The sequence below is a fragment of the Pongo abelii genome, chromosome 1 (assembly GCF_028885655.2).
Source record: "Pongo abelii isolate AG06213 chromosome 1, NHGRI_mPonAbe1-v2.0_pri, whole genome shotgun sequence".
Classification (NCBI taxonomy): Eukaryota; Metazoa; Chordata; class Mammalia; order Primates; family Hominidae; genus Pongo; species Pongo abelii.
In genome coordinates, this window is record NC_071985.2 from 187,634,781 (window position 1) to 187,652,524 (window position 17,744).

At 41.5% G+C, this 17,744-nt stretch overlaps 1 protein-coding gene across 11 annotated transcripts in view; it reads left to right on the forward strand.

The window, feature by feature from the left end:
• GPBP1L1 (GC-rich promoter binding protein 1 like 1) overlaps positions 1 to 17,744 on the forward strand; it is a 90,989-nt gene that overhangs the window by 14,989 nt on the left and 58,256 nt on the right. For 10 of the 11 annotated variants that reach the window (XR_008510695.2, XR_008510764.1, XM_024256482.3 and 7 more), the window contains exons 2-5: positions 11,024 to 12,078; positions 13,122 to 13,236; positions 16,966 to 17,095; positions 17,456 to 17,742. Coding sequence is in view for 9 of the 11 variants with exons in the window: in XM_024256482.3 (XP_024112250.1) it covers positions 13,177 to 13,236; positions 16,966 to 17,095; positions 17,456 to 17,742 (477 nt within the window). In the remaining 2 variants the exon portion in view is untranslated. 11 annotated transcript variants of the gene reach the window in all.

Genomic DNA, 17,744 nt, shown 5'->3' on the forward strand with positions numbered 1-17,744 from the left:
CCCAGCTAATTTTTTGTATTTTTAGTAGAGACAGGGTTTCATAGTGTTGGCCAGGCTGGTCTCGAGCTCCTGACCTCGTGATTTGCCTGCCTTGGCCTCCCAAAGTGCTGAGATTACAGGCGTGAGCCACCGCACCCGGCCTGAATAAATCTTTTTAAAAAGATATATAGCATCTTTATGGAGAAAAGTTTAGAACTTTATTTGATGATGTTAAAGAAGACTTAAATAAGAAATTGACCATGCTCATGATTTGGAAGATTTATTATGAAGATGTCAGTTCTCCCATTTTGGTCTAGATTTATTGCCATTCCAAGCAATGTCATAACAAGATTTTCCCCCTTAAATTTGACAGTTGTTTTAAAAATTATATATTTATTTATTATTATTATTATTATTATTATTATTAGAGACAGAGTCTCGCTCTGTCACCCAGGCCTGGAGTGCAGTGACGCCATCTCTGCTCACTGCGGCCTCAGCTTCCCAGGTTCAAGCAGTCCTCCCACCTCAGCCTCCTGAGTAGTTGGGACTACAGGTGCAAGCCACCACATGCAGCTGATTTTTGTATTTTCTTTGTTGTAGAGATGGGGTTTCACCATGATGCTGAGGTTGATTTTGAACTCCCGAGCTCAAGCGATTCTCCCACCTCAGCCTCCCAAAGTGCTGGAATTACAGGCATGTACCACCGTGCCTGGCCTGTTTTAAAATTAATATTAAAGAGCCAGAGAGGCTGGGCATGGTGGCTCAAGCCTGTAATCCCAGCATTTTGGGAGGCCCAGACAGGTGGATCACTTGAGGCCAGGAGTTCAAGACCAGCTTGGAATATGGTGAAACCCCGTGTCTACTAAAAATACAAAAATTAGCTGGGCATGGTGGCACACGCCTGTAATCCCAGCTACTTGAGAAGGTGAGGCACGAGATTCGCTTGAACCTGGGAGGCAGAGGTTGCAGTGAGCTGAGATCACACCACTATACTCCAGCCTAGGTGATGGAGTGAGACTGTCTCAAAAAAAAAAAAAAAAAAAAAAAGCCAGAGAGCCAAGAATAGCTAAGGCATTCTATAGGTATATTATGAGGGGAGATGGCCTTGCTCTAATACATATCAGAATATTATTGTAAAGGTATAATAGTTAAGACATATGATAGGCCGGGCGCGGTGGCTCACGCCTGTAATCCCAGCACTTTGGGAGGCCGAGGCGGGCGGATCACTTGAGGTCAGGAGTTCGAGACAAGCCTGGCTAACACAGTGAAACCCCGTCTCTACTGAAAATACAAAAATTTAGCCAGGCGTGGTGGTGGGCGCCTGTAGTCCCAGCTACTCGGGAGGCTGAGGCAGGAGAATGGCGTGAACCTGGGAGGCGGAGCTTGCAGTGAGCCGAGATCACGCCACTGCACTCCAGCCTGGGTGACAGAGCGAGACTCCGTCTCAAAAAAAAAAAAAAAAAAGTCATATGGTAGTAGTGTAGAAATATGTAAATAAGCCAATGGAACATAAATTTGGAAGCAGATCCATACATATATAGAAACAATTTATGATAGAGCTGGCTGTATAAATCAGTGGAAAAAGAATACTTCTGGGACAGTTTTTTGTTTTTGTTTTTGTTTTTTTTTCATATGGGAAAGAATGAAATTGGACCTGGGTGTCATACCGTATACAAATCATTTCCAACTGATTGAAGTCCTAAATGTGAAAGACAAAACTTAAAACTAAGAAGTCAATATAGGTAAATTGTTTGGACCTTGGAGAAAAACTGTTATAAACAAGACACAGAAATGTGAATCATAAAGGAAATGACCAGCAGCTTTGATTGCATCTAAATTAAGAACGTGTGCTCATCAAAAGACATGGGGAAGAAAATCAAAAGATAACCCATGAAGTGGAAAAAGGTATTTGCAACTAATATAATCATAGGATTCGTACCTGATTTATTCTCTTGCGTTAAATAAACAAGATCAACAACCAAAAGAAGAATGGTAAAAAGAATAGGTGTCTTATAAAAAGGGAAGTACAAAGGACCTGATAAATAGATTAAAAGACCACAGTAGGTGATCATGTTATACCTACCAGCAGAGCAAAGAATAACCTCCAGTCTGGCCGTATGTAGTTTGGTTGAAGATGTAAAGCAGATGGAACGCTTAAAATGCTGCTGCTGATGGTGAAAGTTGGTTACACGTTGTTCAGAAGTATTATGACATTACCTTGTGAAGTTGAAGATGTACTGCCCTACTAGTCACCAAAGCATTTATTAATACACTCATTCAGGAAATATTTATCTGCTATGTTCCAGATAGTGTTCTATGTGCTTGGGATCAGTGGGAGACAGATAAAGATAGATTGATGACCAGTGATACAGGGAAATACTAAAAAGGAGTTCAGTTTTGTGCCAACTTATGTTTTTCATTTTTATGGATATAAGTTCTAAGAATGTTACATACTGTTTGATCAGTGCCACTCAGTTCTTTGAATCCTTGTATTCGCTAAAAATCACTTCACAATCCATCAAAAATTATTTTTAATGATCCCTTAGCTGAGAACTACATTCTTTTTCTATTTTGTGGAATACACAGATTGTAAACTATCCAATTAATTTATGAAATCATGTTACTTAGTCATTTTCTCAATTTTGGCAGGGGTTTGTTGGGGGGGGGGGGGTCATACCCAAAAGCCTTTACCTCAAAGAAGACTTTCAAATGACTAAACTATGTCTGTTATTCTTTTACTTAAAGTCACTTTGTTTATGGAGCCAAAATTAAACAAGGCTGGTCAAAAGTCAGATGCTGCATACTTTTAGACTTTCCCATAGCTCTATTAAATCCCTGGGCTGGCCGCAGTGGCTCACACCTATAATTCTAGCACTTCGGGAGGCTGAGGCAGAAGGGTCCCTTGAGGCCAGGAGTTTGACACCAACCTGAGCAACATAGTGAGACCTCCATCTCTACCACCACTGTTGGTGGTATGCGCCTGTTGTCTCAGCTACTTGGGAGGCTAACGCAAGAGGATTGCTTAAACTCAGGAGCTTGAAGCTATGGTGAACTATGATTGTGCCAGTGCACTCTAGGCTGGGCAACAGAGTGAGACCTGTCTCCAAAAAAAGAAAGAATAATCTCTGTATTTGAGCCAAACTTAAATGGTGTTACAGAGAGGACAATGCTTTTTAATTGTTTTATATAGCATAGATAGAATGGAAACTATTTCATGGTTGAAGATGTGCTCAAAATTATGCTTTTGACAGAATTAAAATGGTGTATCAATGACAGATGGAGAATGTATTGAAATTAAGTGAAGCTTTTAATTTTTATTTTTTTAGACACGGTCTCACTGTCACCCAGACTGGAGTGTAGTGGTACAGTCATAGCCTACTGACTGCAACCTTGAATTCCTGGGTTCAAGCGATTCTCTCACCTCTGCCTCCCAAGTAGCTGTAGGCGCCCACCACCATACCTGGCTAAGTTTTAAATTTTTTGTAGATATAGGGTCTCCCTATTTTACCTAGGCTGGTGAAGTTTTTCAAGTTTAGGGCATTACATCAGCCATTAACTTCCTCAAGAACATTTGTTCAGCCTAATATGTAGATGCAGGTGTTCTGTGTTGGTTTTTTTGTTTTGTTTTTGTTTTTGAGACAGAGGCTTGCTCTGTTGCCCAGGCTGGAGTGCAGTGGTGTGATCTCGACTCACTGCAACTTCTGCCACTTCCCGGGTTCAAGCAGTTCTTGTGCCTCAGCTGCCCAAGTAGCCAGGATTACACGTGTGTGCCATCATGCCCGGCTAATTCTTGTATTTTTAGTAGAGATGAGGTTTCACCATGTTGGCCAGGATGGCCTTGAACCCCTGACCTCAAGTTATCCGCTTGCCTCAGCCTCCCAGAGTGCTGAGATTACAGGCGTGAGCCACTGCACCTGGCTAGGTATTCTGTTTTTAAGTGTGCAATTTAATTTATTAGGTACTTAAAAAAATTCATAAATATTCCTACAGTATTTTGAATACTATAAATATATTCATTCTTATTTCAGCGCATATCTTTTCTTCACTGTCATTCATCAACCATTTCCCTGCAAACTTATTTATGCCTATCGTATACTAGTTAGATTAACTTAATGGGAATATTTTGAAAATAGAGGGGCACCAGTCAGAGCTGTGGGAGAAAGGTAATTTTCTGTGGGTTGAGGAATAAATGGGTGAGTGAGGAAATAAAGACAATAAGGGTACATTATTCTGTATAGATTTTTGTTAAGACTAGAGGGCAGGCTGGGTGGCGTGGCTCACACCTGTAATCCCAGCACTCTTGGAGGCCAAGGCAGGTGGATCACTTGAGGCCAGGAGTTGGAGACCAGCCTGGCCAACATGGTGAAACTCCGTCTCTACTAAAAATACAAAATACAGGTCATACATGCCTGTAATCTCAGCTGTTCGGGAGGCTGAGGCACAAGAATTGTTTGAACCCAGAGGTGGGGGTTGTGGTGAGCCAAGATTGAGCCATTGTACTCCAGCCTGGGCTACAATGAGACTTTGTCTCAAAAAACTGGAGGGTAAAGCACATAAAGGATATACCTGGAGCAAGATACAGGCTCTAGGAAGGGGGTTTGTTTTAATTTGGAGAATTGGGTACAGTTTTTTGTTAATTAAGTGGACTCAGTGTAAATAGAAGTTGAAGTTACCAGGAGTAAATTGATGATGCTACTGGACTCTGGAGAAAATGAGTGGTTGAAGCCAAGAGCACTGGTAGTGTTGTATCTAGGTAAAAGGAGCCTGAAGTAGAGGTAATTGAGATAAGGCTCTTGGCCAGGGAGGTGCTCTCCTAGCAGTATAAACTTAATTATAAAATATAAAATTAGGTCATGTTGTGAAGTACCGAATAGTGCGCCTGACATATGAGGTGCCCGACAAGTTGGAGGTTTTGAAGAGGTAAAATATTTGACAAATGTTTATGAATGAATGGTTGGATCAAGTATTCAGATACAGGGAGTTTGTAGAGAGGGAGCAAAAGTACTTATGTAATCTGAAAAAGAATGGGCGATGTAGGGCAATGTTTGTATTTAATATTAACATTGACTGCTTTATTATACTTTTTTTAATTATGGGAAAATACAAGATTTACCATCATAACCAATTGAAAAAGTGTGCAATTCCATGGCATGAAGTACATTCTCAGCGTTGTGCAACCATCACCACTATGTAGTTCCAGAACCTTTTCTTACCCCAAACTAAATTTTCATCTATGTTAAGCAGCCACACCCCATTCCCTCCTCTTCCCAGTCCCTGGTAATCACTGATTGTTTTCTAGCTCTGTGAGACTGGATGTTTCATATAAGTGAAATAATACAGTTTACAGTTTTTGTGTCTGCCTTCTTTCATTTAACGTAATATTTTCATGGTTCATCCATGTTGTAGCTTATATCAGTACTTCATTTCCTTTTTATAGCAGAATAATAGCCTGTTGGGTGAATATACAGTATTTTGTTCATTCATCTATTGATAGACATCAGTTGTTTCTGCTTTGTAGCTATTGTGAATAAGACTGCTGTGAACGTTCACGTACAAGTGTTTGTGTGGACATGTTTTTATTTCTCTTGGATATATACCTAGAAGTAGAATTATTAGGTCATATGGTGCCTCAGTGTTTAACCAGTTATTCACAGTAGCTTCACCATTTTACATTTCTACCAGCAGTACATGAGGTTTCTAATTTCTCTGCATCCTTGCTTTATTATAATTCATAAAAATTTATTAAACTTTTGAATCCTTACCATATGCATGGTACCGTGCTAGATACATGCTGTGTGTGTTCTGGAAGAAGTGAGTGTTAGTGGCTTAGTAGGCACAATTAAAGTACTTTGAGGCCGGGCGCAGTGGCTCACGTCTGTAATCCCAGCACTTTGGGAGGCCGAGGTGGTCGGATCACCTGAGGTCAGGAGTTCAAGACTAGCCTGACCAATATGGTGAAACCCCGTCTCTACTAAAAATACAAAAATTAGCGGGGCATGGTGGTGGGCGCCTGTAGTCCCAGCTACTTGGGAGGCTGAGACAGGAGAATTGCTTGAACTTGGGAGGTGGAGGTTGCAGTGAGTGCCACTGCACTCCAGCCTGGGTGACAGAAGACTCCGTCTAAAAAAAAAAAGTGTTTGAAGATTTCATTTTCAGAGGCAGGGATTACTTCCAGATAGAGTATTAAAGGAGACTTTTTAGACTGGTTTTTGAGGGGTGGGGGAAAGGCTTATTTCTTGTCTCTTAGACTGAGGAATTTAAATCCTGTCGTATTGTTGGTGGGAAATCAGAACTTTTTGAGCAGGGTAGTGATATAATTAAAACCTAAGTCTAGGAACAGAGAGTGGCAACCAGTAGGAGAGGCTGAGGCAGATGGTGGAAAGAGACTAGTAGTGCCTAAAAAATTAGTTTTTTAAGTTAGAGAGTAATTTGACCTTGAAGAGTCAAAAGTAACAGGTAGAAAAGGAGTAATGAAATAAACAAGACTTGGAAACTTTTCCTTTTTTTTTTTTTGAGACAGCGTCTCGCTCTGTTGCCCAGGCTAGAGTGCAGTGGTGGCGTGATCTTGGCTCACTGCAACCTCTGCCTCCCGGTTTCAAGTGATTCTCCTGCCTCAGCCTTCTGAGTAGCTGGAATTACAGGCGTGCACCACCACACCCGGCTAATTTTTGTATTTTTAGCAGAGACAGGGTTTCACCATGTTGGTCAGGCTGGTCTTGAACTCGTAATCCGCCTGCCTCAGACTCTCAGAGTGCTGGGATTACAAGTGTGTGCCACCGTGCTTGGCCAACTTTTCCATCTTTATGTTCTCCTTAGATTTCACCTATTCCCAAACTTTAAATGTTGTCTACCAAATACTGACAATTACCAAAATTCTACCAGTAGAACACACCTCCCCTTTGAGCTCCAGAGCACATGCTTGACATCTCATATTAGAAAGAATCTTGATTTCCCCTCTAGTCTAGTCTTTCATGTTTTGTTTTTCTTTGTGAGAGTCTCCCTCAGCCTGCAATGACGTGATCTCGGCTCACTTCAACCTCCCGAGTTCAAGCAGTTCTCCTGCCTCAGCCTCCCAAGTAGCAGGTGCCAGCCACCACACCCAGCGAATTTTTGTATTTATAGTAAAGACGGGGTTTCACCATATTGGCAAGGCTGGTCTCGAACTCCTGATCTCAGGTGATCCAACCCCCTTGGCCTCCCAAAGTGCTAGGATTACAGGTGTGAGCCACCACGCCCGGCCATCTTTCATCTTTTTAAAAAGTTCTGTGAGGCCAGGTGCGGTGGCTCACACCTTTAATCACAGCACTTTGGGAGGCCCAGGCGGTGGATCACTTCAAGTCAGGAGTTCAAGACCAACCTGGCTAACATGGCGAAACTCTCTGCTAAAAATGCAAAAATTAACCGGGTGTGGTGGTGGGCGCCTGCAATCCCAGCTACTCGAGAGTCTGAGGCATGAGAATTGCTTGAACCCGGGAGGAGGCGGAGGTTGCAGTGATCTGAGGTCGTGCCCCTGCACTCCAGCCAGGGTCACGAAGTAAGACTTCATCTCAAAAACAAAACAAAACAAAAAAACTGTGAGATGCTTGAGCTCAGGCATTTGAGACCAGCCTAGGCAACATAGTGAAACCCCATCTCTACGGAAGAATTTTTTTTTTTTTTTCTTGAGACGGAGTCTCGCTCTGTCACCCAGGCTGGAGTGCAGTGCCCCATCTCCGCTCATGGCAAGCTCTGCCTCCCGGGTTCACGCCATTCTCCTGCCTCAGCCTGCTGAGTAGCTGGAACTACAGGCGCCCGCCACCATGCCCAGCTAATTTTCTGTATTTTTAGTAGAGTCGGGGTTTCACCGTGTTAGCCAGGATGGTCTCGATCTCCTGACCTCGTGTTCCACCCGCCTCCGCCTCCCAAAGTGCTGGGATTACAGGCGTGAGCCACTGCGCCCAGCCTTTTTTTTGAGACAGAGTCTCGCTCTGTCGCCCAGGCTGGAGTGCAGTGGCACAATCTCGGTTCACTGCAAGCTCCACCTCCCGGGTTCCCGCCATTCTCCTGCCTCAGCCTTCCGAGTAGCTGGTACTACAGGCGCCTGCCACCATGCCCAGCTAATGTTTTGTATTTTTAGTAGAGTCGGAGTTTTACCATGGTCTCGATTTCCTGACCTCATGATCTGCCCACCTCAGCCTCCCAAAGTGCTGGGATTACAGGCGTGAGCCACCGCGCCTGGCCCAAGAAATTTTTTTTTAATTAGCTCAGCATGGTGGCATTCACCTGCAGCCCAGCTACTCAGGACCCTGCTCTGTTGTCTCAAAAAAAAAAAAAAAGTTCTAAGAGAATTTTAAATGATGTGTTTTTTCTTCTCAGAATTTTTTAGTAATAAGCAGAAGTCTCCCAGTTAGCCATTCTGTAAAAGTAGCCACAGCCCTAAAAGACATCACTAAAGATCTTTAATTTAAAATTTGCAGAGCAAGTAAGTTCATTACAAAAACTTTTGACTAATAGAGAAGATAAAATAAAATGCCCATAATTCCACCATCCTAATAAAACCATTATTAACATTTTGGGATTTTTCCTTTTAGTCTATTACTTCCAGAACAGAAATCTCTTTTATCTGTCTTCTTCATTTTTTATTTGTTCTGTTTGATTAAACGTCCCCACTTACGGTGCATCTCCTCTCAGCCACATACTCTGCACCTGCATGTGTAGGTCACACTCTTTACACTTCAGATATCCCAGCTTCTTGAGGGTGATGGGTGAGTAATTGTTATGGGATATATAACAGCTGTAGGACCTGTAATAGTAGCAAAGTATTGCTAGTTAGTATTTCTTCTACAGTTACTGCCTAAGTTGGGACTCTGCTGTAGAAACTTTGGATTCAGTATGTAAAACACTGAAAAGGTGACGGTGTGTGTCAGTTGGAAAACTGGAAAGTACCTAGTGGTGATTGAAAAGAGGGAATTGTTTATGTTGAAAATTGAGGCATTTTCCTTTGTGTCCAACAGTTTAATACCCTAATAGATTATTTATCTCTCTATCTTGAACTTCAGGTTCTCTGTGATTTAAACTAGAATTCGTAAGATAAAAAGTATGCACCAGACAGTTAATTATATCTTTTCCATAAGGATGCTTGACTTGATTATTTTTCCAGAATAACTTCACTACAGGGACAGTTTCATGTATCTGTTACTGAGAGTTACAGGTATAGGCTTATATAAAAACAATTTTGGGGTTTTTTGCTTTTTTTTTTTTTTTTTTTGAGACAGAGTCTGGCTCTGTCACCCAGGCTGGAGTGCAGTGGTGGGATCTCGGCTCACTGCAACCTCCATCTCCCGGGTTCAAGTGATTCTCTTGCCTCAGCCTCCTGAGTAGCTGGAACTATGGGCGTGCACCACCATGCCTGGCTAATTTTCGCATTTTTAGTAGTGACGGGGTTTCACCATGTTGGCCAGGCTGGTCTTGAACTCCTGACCTCCATTAATCCACCCGTCTCGGCCTCCCAAAGTGCTGGGATTATAGGCGTGAGCCACGCACCCGGCCTAATATTCTTCTAAGTGTTAGAAGTTTATAAAAAGAGCAATAAGTGAATAGTCATCTTGTACCCATCACTCAACTTGAGAAATAATGCGTTACAGATACAGTTGAAACTCTTTGGGACCTCTTTTTTATTGCCCTTCATTTCCCCAGAGATACTTACTATCCTGAATTTGATATTTCTTATTCCTATGAACTTATTCCCATGAACAATAGTGCAAGGCTGCTGAATTGGATATATGAGAAATATCTTCCAAACTAAAATTTACCAGTATAGACCAGAATAAAAAAAAAATATTTCTACAGCCGGGCACAGTGGCTCACACCTGTAATCTCAGCACTTTGAGAGGCCAAAGCAGGAGGATTGCTCGAACCTAGGAGTTCAAGACCAGCCTGGCCAACACAGTGAGACCCTGTGTCTACAAAAAAAAACGTTTTTTAATTAGATGAGCATGATGGTGCACATCTGTAGTCCCATGGTTTTTGTTACTTGGGAAGCTGAGGTCTCTGAGAGGATTGCTTAAGCCTGGGAGTTCAAGGATGCAGTGAGCTACGATCAAGTCACTGCACTCCAGCCTAGGCAATAGGGTGAGACCCTGTTTCTAATTTGTATCCCCTGAAAGAATGTTGAGAAATTACTGAAGAAATTTTTGTTTCACTCAATGCCTAACAAGTTAGATTATAAAAGTTTTAAATCTCTGAATTGAGAGCCAGGTATCTAAAAATATATACCATATAAATATATAAAAAATACTGTGACAGATATCTTAAGGATCCTAGCTGTGGCTAGTACTAAACAAATAGGTAGTTGGTGATATACCAGCAAGCTATATGGTTCTTTGACCACTCATGGCAACCTGTCCCATTTATGAGAGAAAAATCTATATCTGAAAGACCCATTATTTTGCATTTCTGAATGCCTTAGATAGCTGATTGGAAAATTTGGCCTCTCAAAGTGTTGAGATTACATGTGCTTTTATATAAAAAAGCAAACTCCAGGCCAGGCACGGTGGCTCACTCATGTAATCCCAGCACTTTGGGATGCCAAGGCGGGCGGATCACAAAGTCGAGTTCGAGACCAGCCTGGACAACATAGTGAAACCCCGTCTCTACTAAAGATACAAAAAATTAGCCGGGCATGGTAATGCACACCTGTAATCCCAGCTACTCAGGAGGCTGAGACAGGAGAATCGCTTGAACCCGGGAGGTGGAGGTTGCAGTGAGCTGAGATGGCGACATTGCACTCCAGCTTAGGCAACAAGAGCGAAACTCCATCTCCAAAAAAAAAAAAAGCAAGCTCTGTTTAGGTGACTTTTCTCAAATCCTTAAAAAAGATTTATATCCAAGTCATCTTGTTGGTATAGGTGGTGACATACATCCGTAGTATCTGAATTGGACTTAAGAGTTTTGACTCTCAGGACCTTGATTTCATTATTTAACTGTGTCTCATTTTAGCAGATACATGTATATATGATAGTGATTTTGCCTTCTGTGATTTTATGTTTTGTTTTTTCATTTACAGAGTGATAGATTCGTGTGGCCTTTCAAATGATTGTTAAGTGGTGGAAATGGATCCAAAATAATAAGTGACTTCTCTACCAAAGCATAGAAGATTCTTCATATCTCCTTCCAGTGGCTCAATTCAGATTTTGGGAAGGAGCAGAACAAGTGGAACACAGAAAACGGAAGAGAAGAAATCCTCATTTTGGAACTATATTTCTCCTTGACTGTTTCTTAATACCCATCCTACCCATCTTTCTAATGTTTTAACTTTGCTCTGAATTTATAAATAGTAAAGGCCAAAGACATAGAATATACATTTAGGAGCTTTATACCAAGAAATCTGCCTTGAAAGCTGCTGTTCGTGGAGGGAAAAGTGTAGCAAATTCCTGTCTGATATATTTTTATTTTTATTTTTATTTTTTTTTTTTAACAAAGACAAGATTTATGTCCCTAGATTTTGAAGGTTAAGGCAAATATAAATACATATCTGCACACTATTTTTTAGCAGTTGCGTGAGTAAGAATAATGAGATTTGTATTTTAAGGACTTTGTCATGTGGATGTTTTGGAGTTGACTGCTCAGATCTTTTATAGGGCTTTAATATTTTTGATCTATCACCTTGATGACATTATTTGTCCACACTTGAGCCCATCTGTCTTTCTAGCTATGACCTTGTTATGAACAGTATTTGCACTCGGTGCAAATATCCATGTCTTACCTAATTAAGCAACATCATAGTGCCATAACTCAAGGAAGTTGAATGAGGTGAACATAGATACAGCTCTTTCCCCTTCCCCCCTTTTTTAAATGTAACAAATACTTTTTATGTTCCCCTTCCCCCCCTTCCCCTTTTCCCTTTCCCCTTTTGGAAACGTGTCAGGAACCAAATAGTTTAAGATGAGCAGTTGAGGGGACTGAGAGAGTGATCCACACAGAACCTGGCTTCTTTGTGCTTCATCATAAGTCGTGCTGCCGGCCAGGTTACTTAAGCACCCTTTTAACAAGAAAACCTCGTGGGAGATCCAGCTGGCCAACTCGAGTTCAGAAACAGGACCACAGAGGTTACACTCTGGGGTAAATATTCTCCATATGTCTAACTTGGAAAGAAGACTCCATGTATATGCATCATGAAAAATACCTACTGCTTTCTGATGTATTTAATTTTGGAGAATATCAGTGGGGTGGTTTGAAGACACCAACAGATCTCAGGAAAACTGATGCTAGTTGGTATTTGAAGAAATTAATGTGAACTAAATAGAAAAGCTCTTGAGAGGTTGTATCGTCCTTCTCTAGGAAGATCTTTTTTTCCCCCCATCTTGAGGCAGGGTCTCACTCTGTCACCCAGGCTGGAGTGCGGTGGTGCAATCTCAGCTCACTGCAGCCTCAACCTTCCCAGCTTAGGTGATTCTCCCACCTTAGCCTCCAGAGTAGCTGGGACCACAGACGTGTGCCACCACACCTGGCTCCTTTATTATTATTTTTGTACAGATGAGGTGTTGCCGTGTTGCCCAGACTGGTCTCGAACTGCTGGGCTCAAGCTATCCACCTCAGCCTCCCAAGGTGCGGGGATTACAGGTGTGAGCCACCGTGCCCAGCCAAGAAGATCTTTTCTACTGCTTTTGCTAGAAGTTACCTGAGTACTTGAAGCAGATTAATCTCTTAAGTATCTGTGGTTTTAAATAGATGTTTAATTCTTCAAGTTCTTTGATGTAACAATCAAGAATTCATTAGCTTCCTTCATAAAACCTTCCAGATTGACTGGGCGCAGTGACTCAGACCTGTAATCCCAACACTTTGCGACGCTGAAGCAAGATGATCTCTTGAGGCCAGGAGTTCAAGATCAGCCTGGGCAACATAGCAAGACCCTTCCTCTACAAAAAATAAAAATAAATCTTCCAGGCTCATGTTACAGTTTTCTTTTGTTTAGAACTTTTGTTTTAACAAAAATTGCTTTTATTTAGAACTTCTCTGAGTTATAAGGCTTGGTAAGTAATCTGTAGAGAGGCTCAGAGGGCAGGTCTTTCTGTAAAGAGGAATCTTAGAATAATTACAGATTCCTTTACACATTGGTGTCAGATTCTTGTAAACATAAGTGATTTGAATTGTTTTGTTTTCAGATCCTGGCCATGAGGTTGGATGCCTCACCTTGCTGAAAGGAGACACTGGACCTAAATGGCGCAGCATGATTTTGTTCCTGCTTGGCTAAATTTCTCAACACCACAGTCAGCTAAGGTACTGTTCTTCATTCCTGTAGTAACTTCTCAAATACGAGAGGGTTTGGGGGTGGTTTTGGTTGTTTTTTGGTTTCGTTTTGTTTTGAGACAGGGGGAGACCCTCTGTCACCCAGGATGAAGTGCAGTAGTGTGATCACAGCTCACTGCAGCTTCGGCCTCCTGGGCTCAGGCAATCCTCCTGACTCAGCTCCCAGAGTAGCTGGGCCTACAGGCTGTGTACCACCACGCCCTGCTAATTTTTGTTTTTGTTGTTGTTTTATAGAGATGGAATTTCACCGTGTTGCCCAGGCTGGTTTTCAACTCCTAAGCTCAAGTGATCTGCCTACCTGGACATCCCAAAGTGCTGGGATTACAGGAGTGAGCCACTGCACTGAGCCCAGTCTTGATGTTTTTTAATATATTCAGCCTCGTGTGAGGATTTCAAAAACATTTTCATAGACTTAATAGCTTTCTGTTAGAAGGATGTAAGTAATTAGGCAGTCCACATGAGTGTCTACGTTATTACTGCCAAGTGTCTCACTTTTTTATGTTTCTTTTTTTCTTTTTTTTAAGTATCTCACTTTTTTCATTGTATCCTAAGGCTTTTCTCATTACATGACACAGTTAAGTCTTGTATTAGCTGCAGCACACTTTGGAGATTAAACATACTTGCTAACCTATTGTGGAGGTCAAAGGGGCAGAAGTAAAAGGGGAATGGCACTTGGGTAAACAGACCTTTGGAGTGAACACACATTTGTTTATGGCGATAGATGAAGAGGAGGAAAAGGTAGAGACTGTGATTGTTCAACTACTACATGGATCTCAGATTAAAACCTAGAAACTGTTTTAGAGGCATTAACCTACTTAATAGTTTCAGGGGAGATGTGTGTTGTATTAAGGGTAAACACAAATGGAATTACCAGTTTATATAGATTAAAGCAGACCTAGTCACAGTACACAAAAGAATCAGCCTGAGTTATTGATAAAACGTTTGGGAAGCTAGTAAACTTAAAAGTGCTTCCCATTTTGCCAACGAATAGAGGAAGAATGAAATTGGTAGGCATTCCCAAAAAAAAAAAGGCCTACCTTTCCTGTTTTAAAATGTGGACTTTTGGGAAGGTGCTTCTGGTCTCATCTAGACCCATGATCTTTTGCTCTAAACGTCATTTTGTTTCAATTTTATTTTACTTATTTATTTTTGAGACAGGGTCTCTGTCACCCAGGCTGGAGTACAGTGGCATGGTCATAGTTCATTGCAGCCTTGAACTCCTGGGCTCAAGCAATCCTCTCGCCTTAGTCTCTAGAGTAGCTGGTACTACAGGCGAGCACCACCATGCCCAGCTAACTTTTTTGGGTTTTTTGTAGAGATAGGGTCTCACCATGTTGCCCAGGGTGGTCTAGAACTGGCCTCAAACGATCCTGTCACCTCAGCCTCCAAAAGTGCTGAGATTACAAAATAGGCGTGAGCCACTGTACCAGCCTAAACTTCATTTTGGGATTTTTGTTTGTTTTTTTTATTGAGATGGGGTCTTACTCTGTTGCCCAGGCTGGAGTGCAGTGGTGCGATCATGGCTTACTGCAGCCTTGACTTCCCTGGCTCAGGCGATCCTCCTACCTCATCCTCACAGGTAGCTGGGATTACAGGCGCACAGTACCACTCCCAGCTAATTTTTTGTAGTTTTCTGTAGAAGACGGGGTTTTGCCATGTTACCTGGCTGGTCTTGAAATCCTGAGCTCAAGCGATGTACCTGCCTCAGTCTCCCAAAGTGTTGGGATTACAGCATTGAACCACCACACCCGGCTCTAAACTTTATTTCAAATTGTCTTAACAAAATTTGCAGGATCTCATAATTGGCCTAATCTGACCCAAGGCTTGGAGCTAGTGAGCTACATGAAAAGTACATAGATCGATCAGAGAAGAATAATTGTTTTAGCACAGTGAACTTAAGTAAAAAGAATTAGAAGACATTCTTTCATTTTCAAAACTATAATAAGCAAAGCCCTGTGGTTTTGGCATAACGATAGACATAAAAGGAATAGAATAGAATAGAGAGTTCAAAAATAGGCCTGTAGGGGCTGGGCTCAGTGGCTCATGCCTGTAATCCCAGCACTTTGAGAGGCTGAGGCAGAAGGATTGCTTGAAAGCCAGGAGTTTGAGACCAGCTTGGGCAGCAAAGTGACACCTTGTCTCTACAAGAAAAATTAAAAATTAAAAAAAAAAAAAACCAGGCAGGTGTGGTGGTGAATACCTGTCATCCCAGCTACTTGGGAGGCTAAGGCAGGAGGATTGCTTGAGCCAAGGAGTTTGAGGCTACGGTGAGCTATGATTGGGCTACTGTACTCCAGCCTGGGTGACTGAGTGAGACCCTGGCTCTAAAAATAAAAAAAATAAAAAAAAAAAAGCTTATGTATGTATTTTGTTGATTTTTGACTAAAGTACAAAGGTAATTCAATGAGGAAGTGATAGTGTTGTGTTTTTGAGCTAGAAGAACTATCTTCTATCTGTATGGGGGCGGGGTAAAGAACCTCAGCCTTTGCTTCATACACAAAATAATTAGCTTGAAATGGAACATAAGTTAAAAAGCTAAAACCATAAAACTTTTAAGAGAAAACAGGAGAAAATCTTTTTACCCACTTGAATGGGTAAAATATTGGCAAGGATGTTGATAGTAAGAAAAATAAATGTAAACATGCCCCGACTTACGGTTTTCCTTGTCAGACATACCCATATTTTCATGGCTTTGTGGACTTTGGTCTCTATCATTTAAGAATGTCATAGAAAAAATTCTTTGAAATAGGAAGGGATATTAGAGTTCATCTATAATAATGTTTCTCAAACTGCTTCCTTTCAGTTTTGTTACCTCAAAGACTTATTTTTTCTCTCTGACCTCTTTCATTATTTGTAAATGAGTAAAATGGGTATGATGCCAAAAGTTTAGTATTGTTACAGGTATTATATCTGGAAATAAATGTTTTATAAAACGTAAAAACTCTAGTAGCTGGGTGCTGTGGCTTATACCTGTAATCCCAGAGCTTTGAGAGACCAAGGCAGGAGGATTGCTTGAGGCCAGGAGTGAGAGATCAGCCTGGGCAACATAGTGAGACCCCCATCTCTACAAAAAATTTAAAAACTTAGCCAGACTTAGTGGCATGGGCCAGTAGTTCTAGCTACTCCATAGGCCAAGGCAGGAGGATCCTTTAAGCTCAAGGATAAGCAGCTGCAGTGAGCTTTGATTGTGCCACTGCACTCCAGCCTGGGCGACCGTGAGACTTCATCTCTTTTTTTTTTTTTTTTTTTTTTTAAAAAAGCTCTGTAATTACTGCTGACCTCCCAGGATGATATTTCAACCCTTATTCCAGAAATACTAAAACTTTAGAATTATTTTTGAGGCAATCATCTGATTTTCCTCTCCTGCAAGATAAATATTTTTAAGTGTAAAGTTTTGGAGCTTACATTTATGAATATTTGCAAGGTTTTTTCCCCTCCCTCTCCTTTCATGCAAACAATTGAAGTGGCTAGCTTTTCTCCTCTTCTGGAATAAAGGAAGTGAATTAGCAATTGAATATGTAACCTAGGACTTCTCTAAATTAGGCACCTGTGGGTACCCTTAGGGTCCATATGCTTACAATATGAGTTTCTATCACCATTATTACTTGTTTTTTGAAGGCCTGATGCAAAGCCTATTAAGATATTGAAAGGGACTAATAGCTATTTATCCCTTTGCCTCTCCATACTTCATCATCTTAGTCACCTACTGCCACCTTCGAAAAACACGGAGAGCACCTACCCAGAGGAGAAGGTAGATTTGGAGTAAGCCGCCGTCGACATAATTCCTCTGATGGTTTTTTTAACAATGGTCCCCTACGAACTGCAGGAGGTGAGCCATGTACAACTTTCATGACTATATTTAAGCTACTCATTTAGGATAAGCCCAGGCTGTGGGTATATGTCTGTAATCTTGAAATAGGATCTTTTCTGAACATAGTTTTCATTTAGATTCTCTAGTAGCCATTACGCAACTACATTGGCTTTCTAGGTCTAACTATGATTACGATTCTCATGAATCATCTGTTCAGTTGAACTGATTTCAGAAATTACCTCACAAAGAAAAGATATATTTTTTGATTTTTTTTGTGTGGACTTTTTATTAACAAGGTCCCCTGAAGGCCTTTGGCCAATACCATAAACCAAATCAGGAAGCAAACAATCTAATTAGTCCTTTTCTTTGCTATTCTAGATTCTTGGCACCAGCCCTCCCTGTTCCGCCATGATTCTGTGGACTCTGGTGTCTCTAAGGGAGCATATGCTGGAATCACAGGGAACCCATCTGGTTGGCATAGCTCTTCCCGAGGTCATGATGGCATGAGCCAACGTAGCGGAGGTGGCACAGGGAACCATCGCCACTGGAATGGCAGCTTCCACTCCCGGAAAGGGTGTGCTTTTCAGGAAAAGCCACCTATGGAGATTAGGGAAGAAAAGAAAGAAGACAAGGTGGAAAAGTTGCAGTTTGAAGAGGAGGACTTTGT